We start from the raw sequence: 17,936 nt of genomic DNA, 5'->3' as shown, positions 1-17,936 counted from the left end.
GAACAAAGAATTAGTTCTGCTTGCATATTAACAATTAAGAATGTCTTCAAAATTTAATGTGAAAATGGAGAAAACCTATAACTCGCTTTGTTGTATATTTTTTAGTCCTTGTTTAGGAGAAAATGGAAAATGGCTCTTGCCAAGATTTCGTAATCATTAGAATATCCAAAAGGTGACCATGATTTGTGTTCTACCAAGTGAAATTGTAGTATGATATTCAGATTTTCCTCATTCATACTACACATCTTGGTAATCAGAGTTTGTATATAAGAACGTTGAAACTTTAACAAATGAGCGTTTTATATATTCCCTTCCCTCATTTGAAATTTTGGCCTGATTGGTGTATTTGCATATAACCATAGTCAAATGGTATGAATGTATGTATTCAAAATTAGATGCAAAAGTTCAGGGAACAAACTTTAAATTAGCCAACATTAAATGACTTTAGGATTTAGGGTTAAGAGTTAATTTAGGATACAGAATTTAAGATAAACAAAATAATTTTAAAAAAGTTAACTGAAAAAAGTTGGTTCCTGACACATTATTCAAATAGAACTTTTTGCATGTATTTCTCTCCTTGTTATGTTGGTATTATTCCATTTTCCGCTGGAGCCAATTATGCATTTCTCTCCTTGAATCATGATTTTGATCTAACCCTCATGCATTCAGAGGCCTTAATATGCTCCCTTTTTCTCAAAGACAGTTTTTCGTTTCAACCGACAATGACTTGGAAAGATTGCATAGAAATTCTACACTCTTTTTGGTACAAGAATCTTTAATATAGGATTCCATTGTCATGAATCATGAACTACCATTTTTGTATTACTACTTATTAAGTCTTGTAAGCAGAATGTATAGTATAGTAGTACTCAATTCTTTATTGTGAAACAGACAGATGTTAGGGATGGTCCTAGTTCATTAGTTTCTTCCCAATGCAAAACATTAGCAGAAAAAGCTTACTTCTGCAAGTATTTGAAGAGAAATTCTCCTATTACATAATTTCCTTGGTGCACAATATTGCTAGGCTTGCTCAAACTGTGAGCATTATGTACATTTTGAAATGCCTAATTCCAAGTGTAATGTCTCAAGCAAATTAAGGCAAGATTTCTGTTATTTAGGTATAAAAGCTAATAATATGTCAGAATAATAATTGCACATATGGTAAAGAGAAATAGGGATAATTGGTAGTTTGGTACTTGTTGAGCGTTCCAAAACATGTTTTTAAAAGATAAACTTCCATTTGAGATATTTAAATGGTAGATTTAATTAAATGGTGCTTTAAGGCTTAAGGATATCAGTTAAAAGAATAAAAGTAGAGGATTTTGATTATTTTAGTATATTCAATGCATAAAGGACTTAAAATAATATATATTTTTTTATTAAAATTTTCTATTTGCAATATTTTGAAAAAATAACTACAATACACTAGCTTTATTTATAAATGTAAAAATGTTTTTGGAATACTAAGTCTTTGATCATCGAGGAACATTCACTTTACAACTAATTTTCTTATGAATCTTTATCCTACTGCATGTTCCCAATCATGTTTTTTTACTTCAATTTTTATGCATAAATAACACATCCTTTTATAAATTTGTATTAAACAATGTTATTTGAATAAATCTATCTATTTATTTACTTATATATTATATTTTTTTTCCAATTTTAGAAATGAGATTCGAATTTACAATTTTTAAGTGAGTATGAAGAGACTATGTCATTTAAGCTATAACTCATTTATATGAAAATGGTAATGTCTTTTTATTTTGATAATGTCACTTTTTTTTTAATAAATTTATATATAATACAATACAGAAAGTTTACGTAAAGAATGACATTATAATATTATTTAATCTGATGAATTAAAAACTAATTTGTTACGAATTTAAATTTTATTTAAGAATTTAAATTTCACAATACAAACTCAAATAAGTCCTTAACAAATTTTGCATCAGATATTTTTGTTTTTTAAAAAAAATTATTACGTTGAGGTCTTTGAACTTTATAAAAATAAGACATATAAGTCCTTGCGTCACACTTTTTAGTACCTATTTATCCAAATAAAAATAACAGATATATCTAAGATAGGGACTCATATGTCTTACTTTTATAAAATTCAAGAACCTTAATGTAATAAAAAAATTTTGAAGACAAAAATGTCTAATGCGAAATTTTTCAGGACCTATTTGTGTATATACTCTAAATTTTAGCAATAAATTATTACATGCGTAAGATTTGAATCTCTAACACTTATTTGAACAAATAAATAAAATAATAATGTTATGCATTCAATTTTTTTTTATGAACTAAGTTAAATAATAAGATTTGGAGTAATATCATCCATAATTAATTTTTGTTGCTATTCGATCAACTTAATTAGACTTAGTTAATAAAAAATTTAAATATACAATATTATTTATCTATCTATTATATATTCTATTATATATTACTAATTTTTTAACTAAAATGTGCTACGTATCACTCTCTCATTGTAATTGAAATCAAATTTTTTCCTCCAAAATTAAAGAGTTCTCTCCTCCCTCATCTCTCTCTTTATTCCTCTCGTTCCTTGATCCACCCTACCTCTCTTATTCAGTTATTCTTATACCCACATTTTCTCTTTTATATATCATTATCAATAACTAATTATAAATTTGACAATCAAAATGTGCAACATAATATTTTCTATTTACAATTAAAATTAAATTAAAACTAGAATTAAAATTAAAATATACCATATGTCACTCTTTTATTGTAATTAAAATCAACTATTTCCCTCCAAAATTAAAAAGTTCTCTCCTCCTCTCCCTTTCTCTCTCTCTCTATCTCTCTCATTTATGCACACATTCTATCTCTCTTATTCTTATACCCATTTTATCTCTTTTATATATGTTATTATCATGATTAATTACAAATTTGACAATCAAAATATCTAATATAATATTCTCTAATTGTAATTAAAATTGAAATATATCTATATTATATTACTAATTTAACAACCAAAATATGTCATATAACAATCATTAATTAAGATGAATATTTTTTTCCGAAATTAATAAATTCCCTTCTCCCATCCTCTTATCTACTTCTCTCCCATTTTTTATTTTTCTCTGTCCTTCCTATTCTATATATAACTTATAATTTTTATTTTATATTATTAAATCACTCTTCCACCATAGCCCATGACAACAATAAAGACGTCTCACGGCCCACAAATTCAGCCCAACATAATACACAAATTCAATTATAATTTTAGTCTTTATCTTATCTTATAGTTATCTTTATCTTTATCTCTATCTTATCTTTATCTACTTTTATCTTTCATAGGCCAATACTCTATATATACTTAGTTTTACCTTCATAGTTACAATTCAATCAATCAACAATCAATAAAATTTCTTCATCTTTTTCTTTCACAATTCTATTATCTTTGCATACTCTTTCCGTTTTATTATGATATCAGAGCTGACATCCATGGATCAAGGAGAAAGGGCACACCAACAACTTCATCCGGAGCCTCTTTTGGACCTTTCGTCAGCCCAACACTTTTCTTTCATGGCACTTCCTTTCAACGAAGAAGCTCGTCCGTCAAACCAACTTGAACTTTTGTCAAGTTCAACTACTCATTATCTTTGTTCAATACCTTTTCTACTGTTAACAATTCTTCAAATCAAGATTCATTCTTGAATACTTGGATCATTGATTCTGGTGCCACAAATCACATTGTATCAAATTTGTCTCCTATTATTGTTCATTTACCAAATGGTTCTCGAACTACTGTTTCTTATAAAGGCATCGTTCAATTTTCACCATACTTGGTTCTTCATGATGTTCTTTATTTACCTCATTTCAACTTTAATATTATCTCTGTTTCAAAAATTATTTCAGCACTATATGTGAACTCACTTTTTCATCTTCTTCTTGCACTCTACAGGGCAACAATTTGGAGACAATTGATTTGGCCAGAATGAGAGAGGGATTATATGTCTTTGAACCCAATTTCAGTAAAAATTCATCCACTACACACTCCATAAATTTCATCCAATCTCCACCCATTACACCTTCCAATATATGGCATTTTCGTTTAGGACACCTTTTTGGACAAAGACTTAATCATTTACATAAACAATTTCCTTTTATCTCTATGCATCATGACGAGGCTTGTGATATTTGTCATCTTTCTAAACAAAAGAAACTTTCATTTTCTCAAAGTTTTAACAAAGCCAATGCAAGTTTTGATTTATTACACTTTGATATTTGGGGTCCGTTTCGACAAAATTCTATTCATAATCATAAATATTTTTTTACTATTGTTGATGATTTTAGCCGCTTTACATGGGTTACTTTATTAAAATCAAAAGGAGAAATGCAAAATCAAATAAAAAATTTTATTACTTTAATTGAAACACAATTCAACTCCAAAGTCAAAACTATTCATTCCGATAATGGACCAGAATTTATTTTACATGATTTTTATGCTTCAAAGGACATTATTCATCAACGTAGTTGTGTTGAAACTCCTCAACAAAATGGAAGGGTAGAACACAAGCATCAACATATTTTGAATATAGCTCGTGCTCTTATGTTTCAATCTAATTTACCATCATCTTTTTGGTCTTATGCTGTTAGACATGCTGTTTATTTACTTAATAGAGTTCCATCATCCGCAATTAATTTTAAAACACCATTTGAGATTTTATTCAATCATCCACCAAATTATCATGACCTTAAAGTTTTTGGATGCTTATGTTTTGTTTCTACTCAAATGGCAAACAGATCAAAATTTGATCCAAGAGCCAAAAAGGCTGTATTTATTGGCTTTCAACCTGGTTTTAAAGGGTATATTGTTTATGTTTTAGAAGATAAAAGAATTGAGATTTCTAGAAATGTGATTTTTTATGAAATGATTTTGCCCTTAGTCACAAAAAATGTCCAATTCCAGACACTCAGCTCAACATTGCCAAACACACTTTCTCAAAAACAAGATTCAGTTAGTCTTCCAGTTGAACCCTCACCTATACCCATCGACCCAACTCCACCTAGTTCTTTATTTTCTCCAACAACCTCTCCTTCTTCCTCACTATCGTTTCCTGACCAAGTTGAACCCATGACCACCGAATCACTTTCAACACTAGACACTAGTCCACCATCACCTTCTCATCCCCCGTCACCTTCTTCACCATCTGAGCAACCCCATCTTCGTCATTCCGACCAGCCTCACCGACCTCCAGCATATCTCTCTGATTACTTGTGTAATTCCTCTCTCATCTCTACAAATCAATCTCCCTCAAAGTGCAAGTATCCTTTATCTTCAGTCATGTCTTTTTCTTCTCTTTCATCTTCACATAAAAAGTTTCTTTTATCTCTGCATTCTGACATTGAGTCAAAGTCTTTTAAGGACGCCAATCAACACTCTAATTGGCGTAGTGCTATGAAAGATGAGTTGGATGCTCTTGAGTTGAACAAAATTTGGCGTCTTGTTGATTGCCCTGCAGGGGTTAAGCCGGTTAGCTGTAAATGGGTCTATCGCATCAAACGCAAGCCTAATGGTTCAGTTGATCGATATAAAGCACGCCTTGTGGCTAAAGGGTTCACTCAAACTGAAGGTGTTGATTTCTTGAAAACTTTCTCCCCTGTTGTCAAGCCTGCCACCATCAGATTAGTTTTGGCATTGGCCTCTATGAAGCATTGGCCTATACATCAGTTGGATGTCAATAATGCTTTCTTACATGGGGATCTTTCTGAGGATGTTTATATGACTCTGCCACCCAAATTTATATCTCCTCAACCTAATCAATGCTGTAAGCTACTAAAGTCACTGTATGGTTTACGGCAATCTAGTCGTATGTGATATGATAAACTTTCTCATCTTTTGCTATCTCATGGATATCAGCAGACCTCATCTGATTATAGTTTATTTGTCAAATTCATTGGTGATCAAATTTCTATTCTTTTAGGCTATGTTGACGACATTGTTCTCACTGGTAATTCCATTTCTGAACTTGCTTCCATTAAGTCTATTTTGCACCAACACTTTCGAATTAAAGACGTGGGCCCATTAAAATATTTTTTGGGTATTGAGGTTGCTCAATCAGAGAAGGGAATTTGCTTTTCTCAGAGAAAATATTGTCTTGATATTTTGGAGGATTCTGGTTTATTAGGTGCTAAACCTGCCTCTGTTCCAATGGATAGTACCACAAGACTACATCAAGACAAAAGTCCCCTGCTATCCGACCCTTTTATATATCGTCGTTTGGTTGGCCGTCTTATCTATCTCACCACTACTCGACCGGACATCATGTATGCCACTCAACAATTAAGTCAATTCATGGCATCTCCTACTGAATCTCATCTTCAAGCTACCAAGCATGTGTTACGATATCTAAAAACTAGTCCCGGTAAAGGACTTTTCTTTCCAAGGGAATCAAAAATTCAGCTTCTCGACTTCAGTGATTCTGATTGGGTGGGATGTCCTGACACTCGGCAATCTTTAACAGGTTATTGTTTCTTCTTAGGCAGTTCTTTAGTCTCTTAAAAGACCAAGAAATAAACCACCGTTGCCCGCTCATCCACGGAAGCAGAATATCGTGCACTTGCCAACACAACTTGTGAACTTCAATGGATACTAAATGTGTTACAATTTTTACGCATCTCTCATATCCATCCACCAGTTTTATATTGTGATAATCAGAGTACTCTTCATATTGCTGCTAACCCGGTTTTTCATGAACGGACCAAACATTTAGAGGTTGATTGTCACTTGGTTCGACAAAAAGCTCAAGCTGGAGTGATGAAACTTCTCCCAATTTCCTCTTTTGGGCAACTAGCTGACATCTTCACCAAGCCTTTATCTCCTCAACCCTTTCATCTTAATCTGAATAAGTTTAGTGTTCTTGACATCTTTCATCCTCCAGCTTGCGGGGGCGTATTAAACCACTCTTCCACCTTAATCCATGACAACAATAAAGATGTCTCACGGTCCACAAATTCAACCCAACAGAATACACAAATTCAATTATAATTTTAATCTTTATCTTATCTTATAGTTATCTTTATCTTTATCTTTATCTTATCTTTATCTACTTTTATCTTTCATAGGCCAATACTCTATATATACTTAGTTTTACCTTTATAGTTTACAATTCAATCAATTAACAATCAATAAAATTTCTTCATCTTTTTCTTTCACAATTCTATTATCTTTGCGTACTCTTTTCGTTTTATTATATATTACTAATTTGATAAACTAAAATGTGTGACAAAGTATTCTTTCATTATAATTATAATAAAATCTTTTCTCCAAATTTAATAAACTCCCTCTCTCCTTTTCCTCTATCATTCTCTCTCTTTTCTCTCTCATTCTTTCTCTTTTTATATTTCTATTCTACAAAAAATAAAATTAATAAAATAATATAATTTAAATAAATTTATAAAATTATAAAAAATAAATTAAATTTATAATTAAAAAATAATTTTTTAATATTATTCACATAAAAATATATTATTATTATTATTATTATTATTATTATTATTATATGCATAATTTTTTTAATTTTTTAATTTAATTTTAAATTTTATTATTTATTTTTTTAATTTATATATTTTTTTTGTAGAAATTTTTTAATATAATTTTAGTGTAAAAATAATTTGATTCTATAAATTTTTTAATTTTTTTATAATCTATAATATTAAAATAAAGCCAATATAACTTCTAAAAATTTATATTCAATATTACGACTTAGTTTGGTAAAGCTTTTTGGAGAGGTGCTTGTGTTTTTTAAAAGCTCAAGTTCCTCATTTTGTGTTTGATAAATAAAAAAAGATCATGTGTTTGTGCTTGTTTTTAAAAGATCGAGGTACTTTTGAAAGCACTTAAAATAGAGCTTTTTAAAGTTGGCTTGTACTTTTCAAAATTTAAAAGTCTAATATAACCTCATATGTTAACTAATTTTTAAATTTAATGTTTACGTTTATATTTATTATAATATTTTTAAATTTTAAAAACTATTTTACCAAACATAATTGATGTTTCTTATATTTATTAAAAGCTATTTTTAATTTGATTTACCAAACATAAATACTATAACTTTTAAAAAACTATCTTTTAAAAATTAATTTTTATAAATTATTTTTAAAAAATAAAAACTATACCAAACTAAGCCTAAACTTATCCTTTTCGTACATCAACCCAACTGAATATTAGCCCATTACCAAATAGGAGTATACTCCCACCGTCCCACGACCCACCTAACTTTGGTAGTTTGGTTCACTCTCACATTAAGCCAACCCCAACCCAAACTCTCGGCTCGGCTCGGCTCGACTCGAGTAGAGTCACGGTGTGCCTTCTCTGTTCTCTCCATCACCCTCTCACTCGACGGTAAGTTCTCTGTCTCTCGCACCTGCTCAGTCATCCAATCATATCCCTCCTCGTATCTCTGTCTGTTTCCACACACCTTCTGGTCTCGTTCTGCTTTTTAATTTTGTAATTTTCCTGTGTTAGTCACTTAATTTCTAGGTTTTGGTTCATGTCATACTTATACATGAATCATGATATTTGTGGTGTGTTGCTAAGATGTGGTTGTTAAATACTCGAATTGTGCTCCATGTTTAGGTGTGTTCTGTTGAAGTGCATTATGATGTATGCTATTGTTTTGGTATCATCTTAATTGAAGCTTGTAGGTTTCAATAGCTTGATGAAGAATCTTGATGAACGAGTCAACATTTTCTACATTTTTTAATTTTTTATTTTTTGATAAAAATTGCATACATTTTATGGAAACATTTGGGTAATATATAATTAATTTGTTACCGATAGATATATCAAATGAATTGATAGATGTTTCTCTTAATGTTATTTATGTGCTAAATCGATTTAAGATAATGGAGAGTGGGTTCTGGGGTTTGAAGTCATGGAATCTTATGGTATGCAACACAGTTTTGAAGATGGTCACAAGAGGAGTTGTGGTATTTTAGCTGTGAGGGATCTTTGTTATTTAGAATTGCTATGATGATTATGTAACATACAGAAGCGGATTCTATTGGTATTGTGGAAATATGTTTTTACACTCTGAACCTTTGATGGATTTTTGTGTGTTTATGATTTATTCCTTTAAGTTAAGCTTGTCATTTTATTTATCAAAGACAATAATAAAATGAATTGATACTGTTCTTATTAGATGAATATCCAATCCTTCATCTGTGCTTATTATAGAATTAAAAAGTTTGACGTTTATTTTAAGAAAATCTCACATTACTTAAGTTTGGTCCTAGTACTTGTCAAAAATCTAGCTACACATACATGTAATTTACATCTTCTTTATAAGACTACTTATATATGATATATTATCCAATAAACAACTAATGGCCATTGAATATTTTTTCCTGTTAAGAATATTTCGGAGTAAGTTTTGATGGTTTACTTGTCAATTAGGTGAATAAGCCGGGTTTGGAAACTTGAATGCAAAGTTCCTAATCCTTGGTTGAGGCATATCAACAGGGTCGATGGTGTGCATAAGGAAGGTAACGGTGGATGACCTGCTGGCTATGCAGGCTTAAGCTCTTCTCCTGCCAGAGAACTACCAGATGAAATACTACCTCTACCACATCCTCTCCTGGCCCCAGCTCCTCTACATTGCCAAGGATTACAATGGCCGCATTGTTGGCTACGTCCTTGCCAAGTTGGAGGAGGAGACTTCTGAGTGCCATGGCCACATCACCTCCCTCGCCGTCCTCCATACCCACCTCAAGCTTGGCCCTGCACCAAGCTCATGAAAGCTGCTCAGAACGCCATGGAACAGTCAAGTTGGTTGTTTTGAATTACTTATGACTCTGTGCCCCGTGTTATTTAGAACATTTTCACTTTGATTTCATTTTGTTTGCAATTTTGTCGTGATTCCCTTGCAAAATCACAAAAAATAAGTTTGTATTCTTTTGTAGGATTGATTTCAGCTAGCATTGATTATGTGAAAATTTCTTTTGAAGTAAAGTCATATATGTTTGGTAAATTTTTATAATTGACAATTAAAATCAACAAACATTTTAACTGGAGAAGTGATAAATTTTCACATATGATATAATTGATTTTGACCTATATTCAATTACAAAATTTTAGTTAACTGGAAATCTAATGTCATACGATGTACAAATTTTGGTCCACCATAATTGATTATGGGTGCTGCAAATTGGGGGAACCCAAACATGCACTAATTAATGTTGAGAAACAAAAATGACTGACACTTTGGTATGTTATTTCTGCTCTGAACTTGCTGGAATTGAGATACTGATGGTTTCTTTATGAGACGATTTATGTCTGTACTTCTATCTGTGTCCCCATTTAAATTACAAAATGGTTACGTTGATTTCAGTCTTTTTGTGGCTATTCCTTTGCAAAATTGTAAAATAAAAAGATTTGTAATTAGTTAATGTTGAAAACAAAAATAATGTCATTTTGTTATCCGATTAATCACTTTGCTACTGAATAGTGTTACTGTAGTTTCTGTTCTGAAGTTGCTGGAACACCATGGTTTCTGTAGAAGAGAAGAAACATTTTGTATCTCTACTGCAATCTATGTCCCCATTTTAATTACAAATTGTTACTTTGATTCATTATGTAGGGATTTGTGGCGATTCCTTTGCAAAATCATAAAAGAAGCTTTGTAATTAATCATCGTTGAAAACGAAAATGAATGTCACTTTGGTATCTCATTAATGATTTTGCTGCCCAACATAGTTGTTTCTGTTAACAAATTTTTGGGATTGAATTACAGGTTTCTAAGTTTCTTATAAGAGTTAGTTTTTGCAATAGCATGATTGTGCATGAAAAGAAAAATGTTTTAAGGGTTTAATCTTGTTGCTATTGGAAATTTCACAAGTGGAGTTATCTCCTTAGCTTATCTTTCAATCTGTTTGGTTTTTGGTGAGCCAGTTGTGGCTTTCAATTGCAAGTTAAAAATGTTTGTTAGGATTTGGTTTCTTTTGTTACAAGTTTGGTTACCATGAAATTAGAGATGTTGTAAGGGTATGCATATAAGCAGTAAGGGTTAAGCATGGTGGTAAGCAAGTTGGTCTTTAGGGTGAAGACCAAAGGTTGAACCTTCAAGATGCCTTCCTATTTACAACAATGCATAGTTGATTGTTCATACTTCATACCATCTTTGTGAATACTGTCAAAGATAAAAATAATCTTTGATTTGTAAATTTTGGTTTAATAAAATGTTTTTTCACTTTTTTCCTCCCTTTCTTTGCAGCTTCAGTTAGCAAGTTATTCATGTTCAATTACAAGTTTATTAGATGTTAGATTCTGTAATCACTAGTTAGCTTTACAAAGGGGCTTAGTATCTGAATGACTAATTATGTTTACCAAATGTGACATAGGTGTTTGGTGCTGAGTACGTCTCCCTGCATGTTAGAAAGAGCAATCGTGCTGCATTTAATTTGTACACGAAGACATTGGGTTATAAGATTCATGATATGGAGGCGAAGTATTATGTAGATGCGGAGAATGCTTATGACATGAAGAAGCAACTCAAGGGGAAGCAGACGCATCAGCATCATCACAGTGGGGGTCATCACCACCACCACCACCACCATCATCATCATGAGCATGGTGGTGGTTGTTGTTCCAGTGAAGCAAAGGCAGAGACGAGAAATGCGAAGCGCACCTGATTGTAAGAGCAATTTTCCTTCATTCTCTGAAAATGAAGTTTTCTTTTCTTTTCTCTTCTTGTGTTGTTGTTGTTGTTGTTGTGAAAGAAACTGGGACATGGCTAGTTTTGAATTGTAGAAATGAGTTGTAATTATCTTGTGCACTTATAAATTTATTGGTGTTTGTTGACTAGGGATGTCAATGGGGCGGGGCGGGGGCGGGGGATGCCTCCCTGCTCCCCGTCCCCGCCCCCAGAATTAATCCCCATCCCCGCCCCGATCCCCGCCATGGGGGGATAATTGTCCCCATCTCCATTCCCCGCGTTCTCCATATTTCCCGCGGGACCCCATTCCCCATCCCCTTATATTTAACATTCATATGAAAATTATAGTAAAAAATATCAAAAAAATAAAAAACAAACTACAAAATACTATTATAAACACACAAACATATCTTATTCAAGATTATAAGTCCAGAAATACAACATAACAAATTATAATCCATAAAATAAAATCTTAAAATACAACTTCCATTCTAAAAAAAAGCGATAAGATATAGTCTTTAACATTAAGTATTCTTTGATGGTCAGCATACTCAGCAAGAGAAATCATAATTGCTTTAGATACATAGAAGGAGAGAAAATCAAGCAACTATTTCAAAATCAAACCCTAACTATTTCAAAATTATAAACACTATATGTCTAATTGCTTTAGATACATAAAAGGAGAGAAAATCAAAATTATACAACACAGTGAGTAGAGAAGACTGAATAATAGGGTTAGGGTTTTTTTAATTGGTAAAATTACTAAAAAATCTACCTATGTTAGAAATAAAGTAAGGTTATTTAAGAAATTTCAAACATTCGGGGAATTATCGGGGATGGGGCGGGGATCCCCGCTCGGGTCCCCGCGCCTGTCTCGGGAGAATTTTGCTCCCCATCCCCATCCCCACGGGAAAAATTCCCCACAAACGGGGCCCCATTCGGGGTGGTCCCCGCGGGGATCCCCGTTTCCTGGGGATTTTTGACACCCCTATTGTTGACAGTTTTATTTCAGTATGAGCTTTTATTACGTTTACATCATGATGCTTGCTTGAATAGACATGCTGCTTTTGTGTATAATTCCTCCACCCTTGGCCGTTTCAGAGTATATAGGGGATATTGGGGGAAGGAATGTAATAATATTATATTATTACTTCCAAATCACGTAAGTAAGAATTATTTTTTACATTATGTAAAAAACAAAGTAAAAATTCACATCCAGTTCTTTAATAGCAACTGAAAACTATTACATAATTTTACATATTTGATTATTAATTTTATGTAAAAACAACTACATATAAGTTTTTGTCTTATAAAAAACATACAATTAGATGTTTGGATTTTTTATTAATATTTATATATTTGCAAAAACTTAGAAATTAGAATGGTTTATGCTCTATGTTCCTATATATTTTTTCTAAATTTTGCAGGTTTCTTAAAAATGTTTACATGCGAAAATGACCAAAATATTTTAATGGAGTTTCTTTACATAGTCTAGAATTATTATTATATAAAAAGTCGTCGACGATTATATAATTTTTTTTATTTTATTAAAATTAAATTAAAAATTAATTGTTGTCACAATTCACAACAATAGTGCTCACATATGAACTAATGAACCATATATTAAAAAGAGGATAGTTTTGAAATTAAAAAAATTAAATGTCATCAGAATTTATTATTTTTGTCATTACTTAGTCATTAATCAATCTCTTTAGTCTATTTCTTTTAAGGGATAAGTATTGTTTTGGTTCCTAACGTTGAGGATCGGAATCGAAACCATTCCTAACATAATTTTTTATTTAGTATCTTCCTTGACTTTTTTTTCGTATTAAAATTGTCCTTTTTAATAAAAATTTTAATTTTATTTCTAAATTACCCCTACTTTGATAAAAAATTTATAAAATTAAAAAAAAATGCGTTGGGAGAGGGGCGGAAAGGAAACGCGAAGGGGGAGGGGAGGGAAAGAAGAAAGGTAAAAGGAAGAGGGAGAAGGGGAAGGGGAAGGGGACGGCGCTGGCGAAGCTTGGAGCTGCCGTTGCCGTCGCTGAAAGAAAGAAGAAAGGAGAGGGGCTGCGACGGGGGAGAAGAGAAGAGGGAAAGGAAATGCGCCGGCGCTGCTAGGGTTCGCCGCCGCCGTCGCATCGATATCGGGAGACCACGCCGCTGAGCCGTCACTGCTGATTCGCCCACAAGCTGCCGTCGGGGAAGCGCCGATGGTTCTGCTTCTTCTTCTGCCTCCTCTGCTTGAGCTTCTACTTCTTCTTCTTATTTTAATTTGTTGTTTTCTGATTTTATTGTTGTTGTGTGTTGATTTGGTCGTTGAGTTGAATTTCTGATTTGTTGAATTTGTGTTGATTTTATTGATGTTGTTTTTCTTGGTGGTGGAGGTAAAGGTGGTGGTGGTGGTGGAAGTAAAGGTGTTGATGGTAGTAAAGGGCATTTTTGTCTAAAAAAAGTTAAAAAAACGATTTAAATATGAAAAAAAAAAACGTTAAGGATGATTCTAAATAAAAAATTAAGTTGGGGACGGTTTCGATTCTGACCCTCAACATTAAAGACCAAAACAATCATTATCCCTTCTTTTAATTTAATAATTCAACAATATACTTTATTCTATATTTTTAAATATTAATAGCTAATTGATAGTCAAAATTAATAAATTTTAATAATCTTCTACCATATCTCTTGTAATTGTACAAATTTATTTCAATATACATATGAACCATATTCATCAATTTATATATCTATAAGAATATTTTTTTTAGTTTAGTGTCTCTTTTGAAAAACTTTTTTTATTTTACTCTTTTTTCTTGTGTTTACTCAAGAATTTAATTAAATTCCTTAATTTGAAAATATAATATGATTTTTAAATATTTTTATACAATTATCTAACTTTTAGAAAATCAGCTATGCTGTTAGAAAAATAATAGAAATCAACTCCAATTTCATTATCATGGTTCTTTGCTTTGGTGTCAAGTGTCAGCTATCAAGTCTCAACTAACCTTTGTTTCCATGACAGTGATTGTTTCCATCATTCAATTCGCTCTTTTCTCTTCCAACTCCTTCTTCTCGTTTGAACGGATTTTACACAAACATGTTGCGTGCAGCATCATTCTCCAGGTTCAGCTTCTCTCTTCATATCCCCTCTTTTCTTGTGCCCTATGTTTTCCCTTTTCGCTTTCCTTCCTGTTCATGTTCAATGTCAAGCCTTCACTCTCATTCTGAGCTCACATCCCCTCGCCATGTTGATGAAGCTGTTGATTCCTTCACTCGCATGCTCTCTATGCGTCGCCCTCCATCCATCATCCAATTTAACCAGATTTTGGGGTCTCTTGCCAAGACGCACCATTTCCCCACCGCCATTTCCCTTTTTCAGCAATTTCAAGCCAGGGGAATTGCGCCCAGCATAGTTACTCTGAATATTTTAATCAATTGTTGCTGTGGCATGGGTCGGATCACTCCCGCTTTCTCTACATTGGCCAAGATTTTCAGGATGGGTTTTCAGCCTGATACCATAACGTTGAATACACTCGTTAAAGGTCTCTGTCTATGCGGTAATGTTGAAAAAGCACTGCACTTTCATGACAGAGTGTTGGCTCATGGATTTCAATTCGACCAAGTCACTTATGGGATCTTGATTAATGGACTCTGTAAGACCGGACACACATCTGCTGCTATTCAACTGTTGAGAAAGATCCCACAGTATGGGATTGCTCCTGATGTCGTCATGTACAACGCAATTATTGATAGCTTGTGCAAGGTTACGTTTGTAAGCGATGCTTTTCATTTATACTTTGAAATGCTTGCTAAGGGAGTCTCTCCCGATGTTATCACGTACACCACTCTAATTTATGGATTGTGCCTTGCGGGCCAACTTAAGGAAGCCATTGATTTACTAAATCATATGATGCTGAAAAACATTTCTCCAAATGTTCGTACCTATAATACTTTGATTGATGGACTATGTAAGGAGGGAAATATCAAAGATGCTAAGAGTGTATTAGCTGTGATGACAAAAGATGCTGTGGAACCAACTGTGGTTACTTATAATTGTTTAATGGATGGGTATTGCTTGGTTAACGAATTAAACAAGGCAAAATATATATTTGACACAATGGCCCAGATAGGAATGGCTCCTGATATCCAAAGTTACAATATTATTATTAATGGCTTGTGCAAAATTAAATTGATGGATGACGCCTTGAATCTCTTTGAAGAGATGCGTCGCAAGAACTTGGTTCCTAACACAGTAACTTACAGTACTCTAATTGATGGCTTGGGAAAATCAAGGAGAATCTCTTGTGCTTCAAAGCTTCTTGTTGAGATGTATAATAAAGGTCAACCTGCTAATATAATCACTTACAATTCCTTGTTGGATGGGATGTTCAATATCAAACAAGTTGACAAGGCACTTATGTTATTTAATCAAATGAAAAAGAGTGGCATTGATCCCAATATACGTACATATAATGTACTTATTGATGGCCTATGCAAAGGTGGAAGACTTACAGATGCAAAAGAGATTTTTCAATCTCTTTCCATTAAAAGCTATCGTCCAAATGTGAGGACATATACTATTATGATCAATGGGCTCTGCAAAGAGGGCTTATTTGAAGAAGCATTGGCCCTGATGTCAAAAATGGAAGACAATGGTTGCTTACCAAATGCTGTGACTTTTGAAATCGTTATTCGTGCTTTGTTTGAAAAAGGTGAGAATGACATGGCAGAAAAACTTCTTCGGGAAATGATTGCTAGAGGCTTATTGAATGGATGAATGAAGCCATGAAGGTAAGATACATCAACTCAAATTGAAATCACCTCTCTATTGTTGCAGAATATGTATCATAGTTCTGTAAATTCTGTATCTGTTGGGTCAGAGAACTTTGGCAATGCCACAACATCAATACCACTGATGTCTTGATTATCTCATTTTTATTCAATTAATTTTGAACTTTTAATTTTTGTAATTGCTATCATCCTTTTTAATTCCACTATGCTCTATTGATTCTATAGAGGATATTCCTAGTTGTAGCTTACAGGTTTAGTGTCTAAGATCTCTTTATAGTAATTAATAGTTCTTTACTGTTATCCTATGAGATCATATATCTTAACTATTATCATGCTACAAACTATAACTAATTGAACACAATCTTCGTACGCTTAAAGACAGATTCACCGGAAAAGTTTTTGCTTTAGAAATGGGCATTTAGCATCTATACGGTGTAAAACATATGATCTTTTCAAACGACTTTCGCTCTCAAACATGTTGAGAGATTGGAAGTTGCAGTTCATTGAAGCTTGTGATCTTGTTTGTATTTGCATTGGTTTGGAGAAACTCTTTTCCTCCACCCATTTGTAATGTTCTCTCAATACATTAATGATATTCTTTCTTTTGTTATCACGAGAAAATATATATAAAATAAATAGCTAGAATGATGGCATTGAGAACTCAGAAATAAATCGAAAAGCTAGTAAGCAAGTAAAACAGCTGGAGGACTTACTCCGGACATATCCAATCTCCTTTACTCATTTGATTAGTAGGCAGATCAACGTCCTTTGGCTTATCTTCATTACAATTTAAGCATTGTCTATTCCTAGAGAAGTTCATAAAATTTCAGCTGCAGGAAATGTGGAAGCATACAAAAATGAGAGAATCAACTGTTACAAATGAATTTTATGTGGCCAATATAATTGTAGACGTCAAAAGTCATGGAAGTATGCACCAAGAAGATTTTGAAAGCTCTTTATCTATATTCATCATGCTATAATAAATGCATCATTAACATGGGTATAGACAAGTATCTACAGGCCTAAAATACTTCTTCTTCTTCTTCAGAACGAGCACTATCTCTTGAAGCAATTTGCTTGAGAGAAACCTAATTAGACAGGTAAAATAGGTAATCACTGACAACAGATTTTCAAAAGAGATGACGTTGTTTTAATATATAAAAAATAGGAGATAGATCACTTGCTTGAATTCAGCACTAATGTGCTTATGGACAAAGAATTAATTCTCCTATTAGATAATTTTCTTGGTGCACAAGATTGCTAGGCCTGCTCAAACTGTGAGCATTATGTACATTTTGAAATGCCTAATTCCAAGTGTAATGCCTCGAGCAAATTAAGGCAAGATTTCTGTTATTTAGGTATAAAAGCAAATAATTTGTCAGAATAATAATGGCACATATGGTAAAGAAAAATAGGGATAATTGGTAGTTTGGTACTTGTTGAGCCTACCAAAACATGTTT

At 32.6% G+C, this 17,936-nt stretch overlaps 1 protein-coding gene and 1 pseudogene across 3 annotated transcripts; both read left to right on the top strand.

Moving 5' to 3' along the window:
- Nucleotides 1-9,486: 9,486 nt before the first annotated feature.
- Nucleotides 9,487-11,833, top strand: LOC107644216 (N-terminal acetyltransferase A complex catalytic subunit NAA10-like; annotated as a pseudogene).
- LOC107641152 (uncharacterized) lies at nucleotides 11,530-16,678 on the top strand. 3 transcript variants are annotated; one of them, XM_088487844.1, is made up of 3 exons: nucleotides 11,530-11,666; nucleotides 14,707-14,807; nucleotides 14,942-16,678. In XM_088487844.1, exon 3 carries the CDS (start codon nucleotides 14,962-14,964, stop codon nucleotides 16,459-16,461), a length of 1,500 nt encoding a protein of 499 aa, XP_088343970.1. In that variant the 5' UTR covers nucleotides 11,530-11,666; nucleotides 14,707-14,807; nucleotides 14,942-14,961; the 3' UTR covers nucleotides 16,462-16,678. The 3 variants fall into 3 exon arrangements, with proteins under 3 accessions (XP_088343970.1, XP_088343969.1, XP_016200145.2); XM_088487843.1 differs by having other exon boundaries at nucleotides 14,707-16,678; XM_016344659.2 differs by lacking the exon at nucleotides 11,530-11,666 and having other exon boundaries at nucleotides 14,700-14,807; nucleotides 14,914-16,678.
- The last annotated feature ends 1,258 nt before the right edge of the window (nucleotides 16,679-17,936 follow it).

The sequence above is a fragment of the Arachis ipaensis genome, chromosome B5 (assembly GCF_059453495.1).
Source record: "Arachis ipaensis isolate K30076 ecotype BB chromosome B5, ASM5945349v1, whole genome shotgun sequence".
NCBI lineage: Eukaryota > Viridiplantae > Streptophyta > Magnoliopsida > Fabales > Fabaceae > Arachis > Arachis ipaensis.
The sequence above is the reverse complement of the archived record's forward strand: the minus strand, read 5'-3'. Positions and strand labels throughout refer to the sequence as shown.